At 41.3% G+C, this 15,856-nt stretch overlaps 1 protein-coding gene across 2 annotated transcripts; it reads left to right on the forward strand.

The window, feature by feature from the left end:
* The first annotated feature begins 2,123 nt into the window (after window positions 1-2,123).
* LOC130886186 (zinc finger protein 124-like) lies at window positions 2,124-15,856 on the forward strand. 2 transcript variants are annotated; one of them, XM_057788101.1, is made up of 4 exons: window positions 2,124-2,250; window positions 10,489-10,615; window positions 10,823-10,883; window positions 11,735-15,856. In XM_057788101.1, the coding sequence occupies exons 1-4, from the start codon at window positions 2,248-2,250 to the stop codon at window positions 13,491-13,493; spliced, it is 1,950 nt and encodes a 649-aa protein (XP_057644084.1). In that variant the 5' UTR covers window positions 2,124-2,247; the 3' UTR covers window positions 13,494-15,856. The 2 variants fall into 2 exon arrangements, with proteins under 2 accessions (XP_057644084.1, XP_057644093.1); XM_057788110.1 differs by lacking the exon at window positions 11,735-15,856 and having other exon boundaries at window positions 10,823-10,887.

Consider the following 15,856-nt stretch of genomic DNA (forward strand, 5'->3'; position numbering starts at 1 on the left):
AACTGGACTCCATAGTTGTTTTTTCTTGGATGTACTTATGGGGGGCATGTTGGAAGAGGTGTGCTTTTTGGGAGGAGGTTCGTTACTTTTATTTTTTTTTTCATTTTATTATTTTGTGTGGTGGTTTGAATGAAAATGATTCCCAAAGGGATGGCACTATTAGGAGATGTGACTTTGTTGAAGAAGGAGTGGCCTTGTTGGAAGAAGTGCATCACTGTGGAGGTAGGCTTTGGGGGAGTCTCACATATAGTTAAGTCATGCCCAGTGTCTCAGATCACTTCCTGTTGCCTGTGAGTCAAGATGTAAGAACACTCAGCTTCTTCGCTAGCACCATGTCTGACTGCAAACTTCCTTGCTTCCCACCATGACTGTAATAAACTAAATCTCTGAACTATAAGCAAGGCACCCCAATTAAACAGTTTCCCTTATAAGAGTCATCGTGGTCATGGTGTCTCTTCACAGCAAAAGAAACTCTAGCTAAGATAGTGTGGGTATTTTGCCTGAATACACGTCTTGGTTCCCTTGCAGGTCAGAAGAGGGCATAGGCATTATATCTCCTGAAACTGGAGTTACAGACAATTGCGAACTACCACATGGTTCTAGAAATTGAATCTGACTAACTTAAATGAGTATCAAATGCTCTTAACTACTGAGCCATCTCCCCAGCCTCAAAACTTTAATATTTATCCTTCTAGGGCCATCAAAGTATCTTTTGAGGTGACATCGAAACATGGGCTGTAAATAAATTTACCAAAAGGGAAAGACAAAAGTAGGAAGTTTATTAAATACACTGTATGACAGCTACAGCTATTTGATAAATGCAGACTCCATAAAATGACTGACAGATGATGGGTATCGTTTATAGCAAGTGAAAGGGGAGATTGTTTCATCCCATCTTATAGGTAATTTGTGGCGTTCATATCTGACGGGCCAGTATGACATTATTTATTTATTTATTTTTATTTTATGTGCATTGGTGTTTTGTTTACATGTATGTCTGTGTGAGGGTGACAGATCTTGGAGTTACAGACACCTGTGCGTTGCCATGTGGGTTCTGGGAATTGAACCCCAGTCCTTCTGGAAGAGCAGTCAGTGCACTTAACCACTGAGCCATCTCTCCAGCCCCCCAGAATGGCTTCCTAATAGCTTATTGAATACTAAGTCTTTCATGCCCACTATTTTCTCTTGAGACTGCCCATTTGGGCCAGTTGCTATAGGTTGTTGTAAGTGAGGCTTTAGATCAGTGGTTCTCATCCTTCCTAATGTAGGGGCCCTTTAATATAGTTCCTCATGTCGTGGTGACCCCCAACCATAAAATTATTTCCGTTGCTACTTCATAACTGTAATTTTGATACTTTTATGAATTGAAATGGAAATATCTGCTATGCAGGATATCTGATATGCGACCTACAAAGAGGTCTCGACCCACAAATTGAGAACCACTGCTCTGGATGTTCGGATTCATGGATCATGAGTCCTTGGTTTAGGTTGTAAGCACTGAAAAATCAATTGTTAAGGAGTAGGAATTTTTCATTTTCTTTTTGGATTTTTGCCTTCACAAATTTCACTTATCTCTGTGTCTTGAATATTGTCACCCCTTTGTTCATATTTATTGATTGAGAAATTATTTGTAAGAAAGTCTTGACTCTCTGCTCCTTTCCCCCGTTTCTGAGATGTGATATTAGCCCCTCCCTGTTATCCCAGGGATTTCTAAACTGCCTTCGTCAGTTTTCTATGAGGACGTGGGTGGTCGCCAGAGACAGTGTGAGATTGTCTAAGGTCACCGGTAACCTCACTTTGAGGAAAAAGCGGCAGGAATTACCCACTAAATAAGTATCTGCAAAGCCAGGTTAGCCTGCGCTTTAAATGCACGTTTTCTTCCCAGGTGGGGCCCGGAGCTCTCCAGAGTAAAAAACGGGGCCAGTTGTGAAGTCTTCAGCCAGGACTCTGTCAATGACTAACCTGCGTGGAAGGAGATGCTTCCCCTGTCACTCAGGATCCAGGAGGCGGGCCCACGGATTTTTGCCCAATCAGGGAGAACGTTTGGTGGCTTTGTGAACTGTCCAATGAGGAGTTTTGGTCTTCGGTGACGGAGGCTGCACAACATTTGGGGTGCCATTGTGTGTCCCCGCCATATTGTCGTCCTGTGTCTTTGGCCGAGGCCCCCAGATCTCTCCCCTAGGTATCTGCGTCTTCTTCACTGACTGCAGGAGTCTCCGGAGGGCATCAGGACTCCGGTCTCTGGAAATGGTGCGTGTCGCTGGGCGTGAGGAGGAAGCTGCTACAAGCCGAGGCGACAGTGGGGACTCATCGGGCTCCGCTGGGCCGCGCTGCCCGGGTCCCGCTGGGTGGACCTGGGTCAGCAGGCGGAGTCGCGGTCCTGGCCCTCGCCGAGCGCTCGGTGCTGCAGCTTCTCGGGTTTCCTGGGCTCCCGCGCCTTTGCAGTCTGGGCAGTGTAGGAGGACTTGGTTTAGGGCTCCTGTGCCGGGAGGGAGGGAGGAGAGCCGCGGGGTGTGGTGATCCTGGGTTCTGTGCACGTTATCTGGAAAATAGGAGACCATTATGTCTCCACAATATCCCAAATTACTTAATAGCCAATTATTTCTCAGCCTTTGTGGGCTTCTTTGGCTCCGATTTGACGAGTACATCTGGTTATCCTTGCGAGATGGCCATTGGCAACCACGATTCTTTTATCTCAGTAGTCTTGAACACTAATATCAACAGGCAGGCAGTTTACACACGAACACTTCACACTATGGCATACAAATGTACAGGTTGCTGAATGTCTCGGATACAGTTAAAGAGGCTGAAGATAAGGGAGGTTCTCTTCAAATTTGAGGCAGAGAACTGATAAGATTTAACAATGAGGATTCAGAGATGTCCAAAGCTCCTCCTCAGCGGAGGCCCTAGACCGGCTGTTTGAAGAGAGCTAGGACCGGTGGCAGGAGACTTTGCACTGGGTCTGGAGTCCTGAGGCAGAGAGACAGGGGTCCTTTCCTGTGATATGTTTCCTGTCACTTAATAGTTGAACCTCTGATCATTCAGTAGACCAGTTACACTTTCTGTAGTCTCAGGCAGGGGTGACATCTGATTAGGTTGATGAATTAGTTTTAGTAGGGCTTTATTTTAATGATCTGATATATTTTCCGGTGTCATTATTGAGATACATTTGTTCCTTATGTGTTTTGTTGACACTGATACGCAGAATAAACCAGTGCGGAGTTGTCACTTAACAAAATAGAGTCGTATTAGGCTTGGCACGGCCAGAAAGCTGGTAATCCCCACAGTAGTGAATAACGCAGAGCAACCCCAGCCAACTTCTTTTCTTCTTCTTCTTCTTCTTCTTCTTCTTCTTCTTCTTCTTCTTCTTCTTCTTCTTCTTCTTCTTCTTCTTCTTCTTCATTCTTATTCTTATTCTTATTCTTCTTTTTTAGGGGGGAGGGGTGTTTTGAGACAGGGTTTCTCTGTATAGCTCTAGCTGTCCTGGAACTTACTCCTGTACACCAAGCTGGCCTCGAACTCACAGGGATCTGCCTGCCTCTGCCTCCCTGAGTGCTGGGATTAAAGGAGTGCTTCATCCTGTTCTCTCTCTCTCTCTCTCTCTCTCTCTCTCTCTCTATTTCTCTCTCTCTCATTTCAATGGCATCTGCTTTCCTATAACCCTCAAGTTTCCTCTAAATTCCATGACCTCTATCCTTGGCCTAAAGATTCTCGTAACTCTGAACAAAAGCCTAACTTTCCAAGTCCTTCTGCCATTGCCAGACCTCCTTGCGAGGAAAATTTTGATCCATGTGCATATGTGGCTCAAATTGATGCCTGCATGGCAGGAGAGGGCACTGGATCTCATTATAGATGGTTGTGAGCCACCATGTGGTTGCTGGGAATTGAGCTCGGGTCCTCTGGAAGAGCAGCCAGTGCTCTTAACCTCTGAGCCATCTCTCCAGCCCCTCTAGACATCGTTTTAACATGAACTTGTTTCATCAAGTAAAGCTGTGACTGTGTGTGAATGGAGCATTGCAATAGGATAAAGTCCTGCGTGGTTGGCTCTCAAGCTTGCCAATGGTTAGGCTGGGGAGGAGTGTCTCTTGTGGGGAGTAAAAACGTTGTGAATATGGACAAACGAGAGCAAATGGAGGGTTCCACAGTCGGCTACTAGAGAAAGGTTTTTCTCTGACGTCATCATGTCTTTAGGGAACTGGTGTATGCCGGCCCAGCCTGGGGTGGCTGAAGGATCAGAGCGAGGAGAATCTTAAGGAAAATCTACCCAGACATTTCTACTGATAAATTCAGATCTTCAGTGCTGAAACAAAAAGTGGGCATTTGGAGGCTTTATTGGGGTTAAAACTTAAAAAGGATGTTTTCAGTAATGGAGTTCCTTAGATCACGAACACAACTGGCCCTGCAGTAATAATCCTAATCACAGTAATAATGATGATAGATGATAGTAATAAGCAGAGTTATGCGAATATATCCCTTAGCTAGGATTGCAGCACTGTCCAATTCAGCCTTTTCGTGTGTTCGGTTTTGCACCCACAGTGTTGTGGTCAGAATATAATGAAGAAGAGATCTCAGCATCTGTGGTTCATGTGGGCGTGCAGTATAATGGACTCTGTGGGCTTTGTCCTGTATTTCGGAATAGAACCTCAAGAACTCTTGGAGGTTCCTGTGTAATCAGAGTGTCTTTGTTTCTGATAAGCCCTTTTCAGGCAATTGCCGAATTTCTGTGGTGGATGAGCATGTATTTAATGAGCTTAATATTTAACTTTTTTTTTTCTTCTATTAATGTGTACGGGTGTTTTGCCTGCCTGTGTGTTTGTGCACCACATGTGTTGTTGGTGTCTATGGAGTCCAGAAGAGGGCATCAGATCCCCTGGGGTTGGCGTTGCCTTGTAGGTGTTGAGAATTGAATCTGGGTCCTTTGCAAGAGCAACCAATGCTCTTGACCACCGAGCCATTTCTCCAGACCCAGTATCTAACTTTCTGACTGAGGGTTTCTTTGTGTAACTGTGAGCAATGCAGGCTGCTTTGCCTGGATGCTTCCCTTATTATATAATTTTTAAAAATAAAATAATTGGGTTATTTCAGCATTTTAGAATTTTCTTTCATGATTAAGTAGGTCGTAGCAATTTCTGCGGTTGTAGGTGAGTAGCTAGAACGATGAGGCCTGTGAAAGCCAAGAGAAAGGTTGCAGTAAACTGTTTGTTTCCATTTGTTTCACACTAAAATTCACTGTACGTGTGCGGACCAGAGGAGCCACGTGCAGGTGAGTGAATGTGTTGGGCTCCGTGGCATTCTCGTCTCCTTTGGCTTTGTATCTGGAGGAACAGAGTGGAGTGTGTGTGTGTGTGTGTGTGTGTGTGTGCATGTACACATTGCTTTTAGCCTTCATGTGTTTTATCACTAAGCAGAGTATTGCCCACTTTTAATTATGAGTGAATTAACATGCCCTCTATACAACACTTGTACAAGGCTGAAACTTGTGTGCTTGTGAGTTGTGGGTTCTTTGCCTTAATCTCTTGTGTATATGGTGGAAGATAAAGTGAGCTGGGAAACTGATCCATGCTACCCATCACTTTTGGGAGCCAGTGGACAGAGCTAGGGATTGAATCCTAATACTGTGTCTTATTCAGAGAGCCACCAATCTGAGAAGACAGTGGAGTAACATCCCAAAGATCTGTTCTACCCAGCAGGTTAGATAGGGCAGGGAAAGAAAGCCCGGGAGTGGTTTTGTAGTTTTACTCTTGCCCTTCCGGGCAAGGAGATCAGTGATGTCTCGGATTTATGGCGTTGGTGCTTTTTCCTCCATCACCTCCTCTCTCTGTATCAGGTTGTCTTTTACATGAAGGTCACCCGGTCTTGAGTCACCCTTTGGATTACATCTAAATCAGAGGTTAACTCAGAATACAGACACAGTTGGCAGTGTGTGCAGTGTGTATATTCTAGGCGACCTACCACTGCGCATACACAGATTCCTTTTTGTAAAATGAAGTACAGGTGTGCTCTTCTAACGCACTATAGAGTGTTCCAATACTCCCTCACTGTTCGTCATAATCCTTGCATCCCTAACAGCTGTTTCGTGTGGAAGATAGTTTCCTATTGCTGTGAATCAAGCCAGCCGTCTTTGGCAGAAAGCTGACCACATCCGAGCATACTGTATACACCAGCAGCCAAGAAGGATAAGAAACAGGAAGACTTGGAAGGCCTCGCGGAGGCAAATAATACTCTAGAGATAGGAAAGGATAAGTCAACAGTGAAAAAACTCTCTCTTCTTTATATTAGAGCCCAATAATTTCATTATTAATATATTAGAGTCAATTAGCGGATTAATATGTAAGAGTTAATTCATATGTTAGAGTCTAATAAATAGTCTAAAGACTGCTTTAACTTTTGGGTTAATCAGTTAAGTATTTATTGTCTGTCAAGCTAAAAGATTCTTTAAATTCTTCCTGTGTGTGGTATGTCTTAGGAAGAAATAATCTCTCATAGTCTGCTTTTTAGGCATTTACTACTCATAAAAGCAGTCTCTCTAATATGTGATTAAGCTTTAGATAAGTTTAAAGTCTGCCCAAGTTGGTCATTTAATTCCAGCACTCCGGAAGCAGAGGCAGGTGGATCGATGTGAGTTCCAGGACAGTCTCATCTACAAAGTGAGTTTCAGGCCAGCCAGAGCTACATAGTAAGATCCTGACTCAAAATAAATAAACTCTGCCATACAGAGCAATCGTATTTTTTCTAAAGCAGTTTATTATTTATTGTGCATGGGAGGAGGTCTGTGTGTCATGGCATGTATATGTAAGTTAAAGGACAGCTCTCTGGAGTTAATTCTCTCCTCACAGAGGTTTCCAGGAACTAACTCAAATGCTCAGTGTTTACCCAGTGATGCATCTCACTGGCCCATGTCCAGATTTTTAACTTTCTTTTTTATTGCTTTTATTGAGTTATACATTTTCTTTGCTCCCCTTCCTTCCTCTCCCTTCCCCTTCAGCCCTCTCCCGTGGTCCCCACGCTCCCAGTTTACTCAGGAGATCTTGTCTTTTTCTACTTCCTATGTAATTAGATCAGATTTTTAACTTTTAATTCCTGCTCTGTGACAGTAAGGACCGTCTGTTTAAGGATAGCTGTGAGGGCTCAGGTTAAGCCCATGGGGGTAACCACTGCTACTCTTAGCAGGACAGTGTGCGGGACTCGATTCTAATGAAGATCTCTCTCTTGGCACAGTGTAGCTCTGTGTTTGATAAAGTGTGTTCTTCCTTTATACATTGTCTAAGCCTTGAGCCTGCCACGCCCTGTGGAAGCGTGAAACTGGAGGCAAGACCTGAAACAGAGGCCACAGAGTGCTGCTAAGCGAACTGGCTTGTTCGCCATGGCTTCCTCAGCCTGTGTTCTTATACCTACCCGTGGTGGCATTTCCCACAGTGAGCTGGACCCCACCGTGCAATCAGTAATGAAAATGCCCTCAGACTTGCCATTAGGCAAATTTTGTTGAGGCATTATCTCAATTAAGAGTCTCCTTCTGTGAGAGTCAAAGTTACATTTTAAGTTTTAATTACTATGCCTTAGAGATCCATGAAACAAAAATGCAAGCCCCTTGCCCAAGGACAGGTAGTTCCTGAAATACTGGAGGCCACATGTATTCACTCTCTTAAGCAAGTTTGTTTGGCCCATCTGTACCGTTGTGCTAGATCACATGCAGGCAGGAGGCAGTGTAGGCAAGAAATATGTCAGGATGTATGCTTGCTCCAGATTGGACCTGATGGGAAATGCAGTGAATTATGGGTTTTCCTCCTTAAGCCCTTGCCATACTTAATTCTGGGCCATTTCCCAGGATCCATCTGCCTCTGTCTCCCAAGTGCTGGGTTAAAGGCACACACTATAACACCCAATTGGAGATTTATTTTTTTTAAAGATTTATTTATTTATTATGTATACAAACTTCTGCCTGCATGCTTACCTGTACGCCAGAGGAGGACATCAGATCCCATTACAGATGGTTGTGAGCCACCATGTGGTTGCTGGGAATTGTATTCAGAACCCCTGGAAGAAGAGCCAGTACTTTTCTTAACCTCTAAGCCATCTCTTCAGCCCTGGAAATTTATTAAGAGACATCTAAAAAATATAGTACAGGGTTTATTAGAAAAGAGGGTCTCCAGGGAAAGAATAAGACATAGCTAACTGTAGATACAGGCATCTTAAAGAAGAATGTCAATTAATTGCCTTTACAGTGGGTATATGTAGAATTTACCTCCTCTATTTTTTTTCTTTATTCTTCTCCTGTTCTGTAAAGTTTCCAGTTTATATACACTTGCAAAAAAAAAAAAAAAAAAACAAACCAAGCTCCATTTTTAAAATACATTTAATCTTTGACAATTTCATGCACATAAATTAAGTATTCTGGTTGTTTTCCCCATACCATCTCTTGTTCCTTTTCATCCTGCCATCCTTATTCCCGCCTTTCAGATCTCTTTTCCATAGGCATCGTTATTCGTTTACTGCCCCTCAGAGTTTAATCGAGGCACCTGTGTGATTCTGAACTTGGAAATAGCCATCTGGGTTTGGTGGGCTTACCAGTGGGTATACAAGTAGATACGAGTGTTCCTCTCCTGAGAGTTTACGGTTACTATGAACCACCTCTTTTTAAATTTTATTTCTTATTTGTGTGTACTTATGTTGTTGTGCCCAGACTTCTTCCCCCACCCCCCCAAAGAGACCACCATGGAACTGGAACTTGGAATGTGTGTTTGCTTGTTCTTATGTGCATGAAGGTGGGTGCAGATATCCATGGAGGTCAGAGATCCCCTGAAATGAGAGTTACTGATGGTTCTGAGCTGTCTGATGTGGGTGTTGGACCCTGTGCAAGAACAGCAAGTGCTCTTGACCACTGAGCTATTTCTCCTGCTTCCAATCCCCTCCCCCATTTTAACATTCCTAAACAAATGTAGTTTACAACAAGGTTGAAAGTTTAAGGAAATTTTCTCTAAATAAACTTGTAAGGTGGTTGTATGAAGGGTAATTTTTAGAATTGGGAACAAGAAAGAAGTACTGAAATCTGAAATTTATATATAATTGTTATTGTTTTTACACAAGTAAGCCCAATATATTTATTGTCTTTGAGAAGATTATTTTTAGAAAAACATATATTGCCTCTGCAAGCAAGTATGGCTTTATTAGCATTGCCTCTAGTTTCTTGTTTGTTTACTTGTACTGTAGATTATTCTTAATGCGTTCCATTCAATTTTTATTTTACTTGTTTTTTTTTTTACAGTTTATTTATTTTTATGTTTGTTTGCTTTGAGACAAGGTCTCACTATGTAGCTCTAGCTATCCTGGAACTCATTACATAGACGACAATGGCCTTGAACCCACAGAAATACACCTCTGCCTCCCATGTGCTGGACCACCATGCCCCGCTTTCAGTGTTTTTCATTAAGAGTGAGCTATAAGAAACCAGGTACATGCTTCCAAATATTTTTCAGTACATTCATTGAGAATGTACTAAGGTCCCTAATAAGTTGTGACAAGAGATGAAATTGTATCCACTAAGCCAGCTTCTTTGAAACTCATCATGCAAAGAAAGTGTTATCCGATCACTAATTTCTGATGACCATGCAAAAATACTGCAAAGATACTGAAGTTATAACAGTGGCATATAGGGGCTAGAGAGATGGTTCAGAGATTAAGAGCATTGAATGCTCTTCCAGAGGTCCTGAGTTTAATTCCCAGCAACCACATGGCAGCTCATTAACCATCTATAATAAGATCCGATGGGCTGGAGAGATGACTCAGAGGTTAAGAGCATTGACTGCTCTTCCAGAGGTCCTGAGTTCAATTCCCAGCAACCACATGGTGGCTCACAACCATCTGTAATGAGATCTGGTCCCCTCTTCTGGCCTGCAGGTATATATGCAGGCAGAACACTGTATACACAATAAATAAATTAAAAAAAAAAAAGATTCGATGCCCTCTTTTGGTGTACAGGCAAACATGCAGACAGAATACTGTGTACATGCAATAAATAAATTTAAAAAAGCATATGGTTGGCGTCAACGGTTTGGAAAAGCCATACCATTCTTTAGAATTAGATGGAAGAGGAATTCTTCCCAGTGCCAGTTTCCATTCTGCAGGAGAGGTAGAACATTTTCTCCAGCATGCATAAGATCATATAGTCTCATGACAGTCAGTGTTGTCTCTCTTATGGGTATTAAGTAATCCTAAGTTGCTACAAAAAGTTTAGGGCTCTCTGTGTAGTAGAAATTTTCAGTACAAGGGGTGATCTCATTCTGCTTTTGTTTTAGCAGAGCTTCCCATTCTGCTGTTAGAATTGCTGTGTGAAAAATCAGCATGTGTATCAAATTGTATGTATGGAATAAGGGCATGATTTGAACACCTGTGGAACATAGCATCATCTCAAGTTCTTATGAATTAAGTCTAGATCTCCAGTCCTGTAAAGCTCACCCTTTCTCCTGGAAATATATATGGGTTTTTTCTTAGGAGTCAGTGACCTTTGAGGATGTGGCTGTGAACTTCACCCTGGAGGAGTGGACTATGCTGGATCCATCCCAGAAGAACCTCTACAAAGATGTGATGCAGGAAACCTTGAGGAACCTGGCTTCTATAGGTGAAGATGCTATTATTTTCTTATTTAGTCAATGAAAGAATAAGTAGTTTTTGCTCATTTAAGCCTACTACATGAATAAGATTCTGGAAAAAAAAAAAACCACTGTGGGTGAATATGTCAGGTGGGAATCATTTTATACTGTGAATTTAGCTAGAATCTCTTTTTTCCCTGTAGCAGTTAATTCATTTTTCTTGGTCTGTATTTTAGGAAACAAATGGGAACACCAAAACATTGAAAATGAGTATGAAAATCTCTGGAGAAAGCTAAGGTAATTTGTACCCTAGGAGACAGTAATGTTCCTCGGAACTCTTTGTGTGCTAGCACATTTTATAAACAAGTGACACAAATAAACCCAGCTCCACACGGTTTTAATTTTAACAAATCTGCTCCAGATCTGCTTACACATTAACCTTCGGCAATCAGAACTAGCATTAGTAACAACTGGAGCATTGTGATGCCACAAGAAATGCTTTATCATGGTTCATATATACTGTCTTTCTTTGTACATAATATTATTCAAAATGTTGTGTTGACTCATCTTCAGACTTTGTGTATACATTATATACAAAGTAAAAATAAAATTTCTTTTTAGAATAGAATGAATTATCAAGATAACTCATAATGGATATACAAGTATGTCAGAATCCAATATTATTTTAGTCACTAGCACATCAAAAAGGTATACAGTATTAGCAATTGAAAATGTATGTATATATTTATTTACTTATTATGTATACAATATTCTGTCTGCTTGTATGCCTTCAGGCCAGAAGAGGGCACCAGACCTCATTACAGATGATTGTGAGCCACCATGTGGTGGCCGGGAATTGAACTCAGGACCTTTGGAAGAGCAGGCAATGCTCTTAACCACTGAGCCATCTTTCCAGCCCCTTGAAAGTGTATTTAAATGTAATGCAGACATTCAGCTTTTGCCTGTGGTGAAGACAATGTAACACAACTACTCACGAATATCTCTGTTTTTATTCTAAATATCCTTAACCCATATGGCAGAGCATTCAATTCAAACATTTAAAAAATTATTGCAGGGGATATTACTAACACTCCTTGTGATAAATCATTAATAAACAATTTTTTAGTAACACTTTTTATTTTTTGCAGTAGCCAGTTGTTGGGGAGACTCTGTGAATATACAGAAGGTCACCAGTATGCAGAGATCATTAACTGGACTCCAGAGTGTGTTGTGGACCAGAAATCATGTCCAGGAGTTCCCACATACGAAAGCCGTGTGTATGGAGAAGTGGTTATTGGCCATTTGTCTCTAAATGTCCCTCCTCATCCTCACCCAGGACACAAACCATATGACACTCAGGAATATGGAAAAGAATTGAATAAACATAAGGAACCGGAGAATGCCTCCCGTTCTTCCACAGCCTTCCAGAAGAATAAAAGAATTCCCACTAGGGAGAAAGTTGAAACTAGTCACGGTAATGAAGATGTTAAATGTCTCATGTCCAGTCAAAATGACGAAAAGACTTCTAATGGAGAAAAGCAGTATGAATGTAAGCAATGTGGGAAAGTATTTACTTCTTCCAGTTCTTTTAGAAGGCATGAGGAATATCACAGCCGAGAAAAATCTTACGTTTGTAAGCAGTGTGGGAAAGCCTTCCCTTTTCCTAGTTCCCTACAAATACATGAAAGAATTCACACTGGTGAGAAGCCCTATATGTGTAAACAGTGTGGGAAAACCTTTGCCCGTTCGAGTTCCCTTCTGACACACGAAAGAATTCACACTGGAGAAAAGCCCTATGTGTGCAAGCTGTGTGGGAAAGCCTTCACTGACCGTAGTTCACTTCGGTTCCATGAGATGATGCACAGTGGAGAGAAGCCGTACAAGTGCACGAAATGTGGTAAGGCTTTTGCTTCTTCGGGTGCCTTTCGCAAACATGAACGGACTCACACAGGAGAGCAGCTCTTTGTGTGTTTGCAGTGTGAGAAAGTTTTCAGTTGTGAAAGTGCTTTTCGAACACATAAAATAATCCATTCTGGAGAATGTGTATGTAAGCAATGTGGTAAAGCATTTACTAGTCACAGTTCGGTCAAATACCATGAACTGATGCATAGTGGGGAGAAACCCTATGTATGTAAGCAGTGTGGAAAAACCTTTAGGTCTCCTAAGCAAGTTCAAATTCATAAACGAACTCACACTGGAGAAAAACCGTATGTGTGCAAGGAATGCGGGAAAGCTTTTACTTTTCTTGGTTCCCTTCAGTACCATGAACTGATTCATACTGGAGAGAAGCCCTATCTGTGTAAACAGTGTGGGAAAGCCTTTAGGTCTTCTCGTCAGGTTCAGATACATGAACGAACTCACACCGGAGAGAAACCGTATGTATGTAAGCAATGTGGAAAAGCCTTCTTTTCTCTGTATCATTTAAGAAGGCATGAAGTAATTCACAGTGGCATGAACCCCTATGTTTGTAAGCAGTGTGGGAAAGCCTTCAGTTGGTTCAGTACCTTTCACAGTCATAAGCAGACTCATACTGGAGAAAAGCCCTATTTATGCAAGCAATGTGGGAAAGCCTTCTGTAGTCGCATATCATGGAGAAGACACGAGAAAGCTCACACTACAGTGAAGCCTTACGCGTGTGTGCAATGTGGAAAAGCCTTTCGTTCTCCCAGTTACCTCAAAATACATGAAAGAATCCACACTGGAGAGAAACCCTTTATATGTTCACAATGTGGGAAACCCTTCCGTTCTTTTCGTTATGTCAAGTCCCATGAAAGAAGCCACACTGGAGAGAAGCCCTTCGTCTGTACGGAATGTGGGAAAGCCTTCAGTTACTATAGTTCTTTCCACAGACACAGAAGAACTCACCAGACAGTACCCTTGAATACAGAACTTGAAAAGTCTTCATAACATAGGACTGCATTCAGAGAGAACTATAAAGGTTAAGCATGTGGAACACCTTTTGGTCTTATTCTTGGATTAAGAAAGAATGTTTGGCCCAGACGTGTGTACCATACCTTTAATCCCTAAACTTGAGAGGCAGAGTCAGGGAATCTCAGAGTTCAAGGCCAACCTGATCTACGTACTGATTTCCCAGCTACCCAAGGCTACATAATAAGACTATTTCAGAGAGAGAGAGAGAGAGAGAGAGAGAGAGAGAGAGAGAGAGAGAGAGAGAGAGAAGAAAAGTATGTTTGTATGTTTGACTAGAAAAGATGTCCAATAGCTTCCCCAGTGAGAATCTTTCCTTGTCAAAGCACAAGAAACTCAAATAGTGGCTCCGTCCTATGAAAACTTCTCATATGTTAATTTCCATAAATGTGAATAATGTGAAGAACTGGATACAAATTTTTGTCTGTTTTTGAAAATCCAAAATCTGAAGAAAACTTTGTAAAGATATTGTATTTACTGAAATTTATTAGGGATTTGTTTCTGTCTTTCAGAAATAGTCTTACCATGTAACCGTGGCTGGTCTTGATCAAATTATCTTCCTGTTTCAATCTCTAGAATGTTTGGTCAAAAGATGTCTGCTTCCACATCCAGCATCAGTGTTCATTCCTGCTTTGTTTTGGTTTTTCGAGAAAGGGTTTCTCAGTGCAACAGCCCTGTCTGTCCTGGAACTAGCTCTATAGACCAGGCTGGCCTCGAACTCACAGAGATCTGCCTGCTTCTGTCTCCCAAGTGTTAGGATGAAAGGCATGCACCAACACTGCCCAACTCAGTATTTCCTTCTTAAAAGAACCTTTCTGATCTCCATGCTTTACATTTTTGCTCTAGAAAAATTTATCTTTTTAAATTAATTTGAAAGATTATCTGTATATGCATGTGTCTGTGTGTGAATTTGTGCACATTCATGCACTGCCTGCAGAGAACAGAAGGAGATCCTCTGGGGCTGGAATTATAGGCAATCGTGAGCACCATGTGGGTGCTGGAAACTGAATCCAGTCCTCTGCAAGACTATTATACACTCCTAACCACTGGGCCATTTCTCCAGCCCCTGGAAAATTATCTTTAAACTGAGTATGTCTGGTAGAAGATTGCTTGAGTACAGGAGATGGAAACTAAAATTAAAAAAAAAAAAAGAAAGGAAAAAAGGTACATTATCTTTACATTAATTTAGTAAGGTTTCTTAATGCAATGGTGCATACAAGTTTAATGGTGAATCATTTTGCATTGAATTAATTAGTTTTTTCTTTTAATTTCTGAACATTGATGAGTTGATAGTTACCTGAAATGCCAGAAGGCATAAAGAAAAGTCTTGCTTTCAAGTTCTTGAGATTAATGCATCATGGAAAAATGACTTTTTGTGAATATTGAGATTTTCCCTCTTAATTCATATGGCAATTTTGTAGGCTGTCATTCTCTTCCATGAACAAAACCCACTGTTGTATATTTTTGTTTGTTAACTTTCTCTCTGCCTGATTTTTTCCCTAACATTTCTTGTCTCTATGTCCTTTAAACTATTTTCAAGCCATTTGTAGATTAACAAGTGTTAATTCTTAGTCGGCTGGGAAGGTGGGTGTAAATGTCACTCTGTAACTGTAGATCTCTCACATTTCCAGGCGTTCCTAGCTTTTTCATGTCACCAACCATTTCAATTGTACATATATAAATGATTTTTTTCTTCTGTAAATGTTGTTTTGATGCTTATATTGTTGTATCATTGATTTTTTTTTATTGTAATTTCTCCTCCAATCCTTATACTAAGAGGTATGTTGGTGTCAGTGGCCCCTTCCAAAGACTATGAGTACCATGTAATAAATTGTACTAAATCTGTTCGTACACAGTAAGCAACATTTCGTAGACCTTCTGGCAGGATTGGTGTTTAGCTTCCAGGGATTTATGGGGTTGGCTAGATCATAGTTAGGTGCCTCTGTGTTGAATGTAATGGGATTTGAGTATAATTCTATATTTGGTAAGCATAGAAATTGTTCCAGAAATTTGAATTCATGAGAATTACTACTCATATTAGTGAAGTGAAGGTGCTTTTGTTCATTTTCACAATTCAGGATGTTTTATACTTTGTTGGTTTTACAAACACGTTTTCTTTTGTCACAGTTATCAAGGAGCAGTGCCCTGTGGTGTGAGCATGGGACATTTGCCTTTACAGCGGCAGGTTTGTCTTGTTCTGGTCCAGTTTTTACTTTTCTGAGTTACTATACCAACATAACAGTATTTCCTCCAATATACTGTTCTTCACAAATACAGATGTTCCCAACTACCCATTTGATTATAGGAAGGGGTAAACATAGCAAGAAGTTATACTCAACCTA

This window comes from Chionomys nivalis, chromosome 1, assembly GCF_950005125.1.
Source record: "Chionomys nivalis chromosome 1, mChiNiv1.1, whole genome shotgun sequence".
In the NCBI taxonomy this organism is placed as follows: Eukaryota; Metazoa; Chordata; class Mammalia; order Rodentia; family Cricetidae; genus Chionomys; species Chionomys nivalis.

Excerpts from the sequence above, each read along its gene's own strand:
- LOC130886186 (XM_057788101.1), top strand. Across the intron at positions 10,616-10,822 it reads GAGGAACCTGGCTTCTATAG|GAAACAAATGGGAACACCAA; the intron begins GTGAAGATGCTA and ends TCTGTATTTTAG. Across the intron at positions 10,884-11,734 it reads AATCTCTGGAGAAAGCTAAG|TAGCCAGTTGTTGGGGAGAC; the intron begins GTAATTTGTACC and ends TATTTTTTGCAG.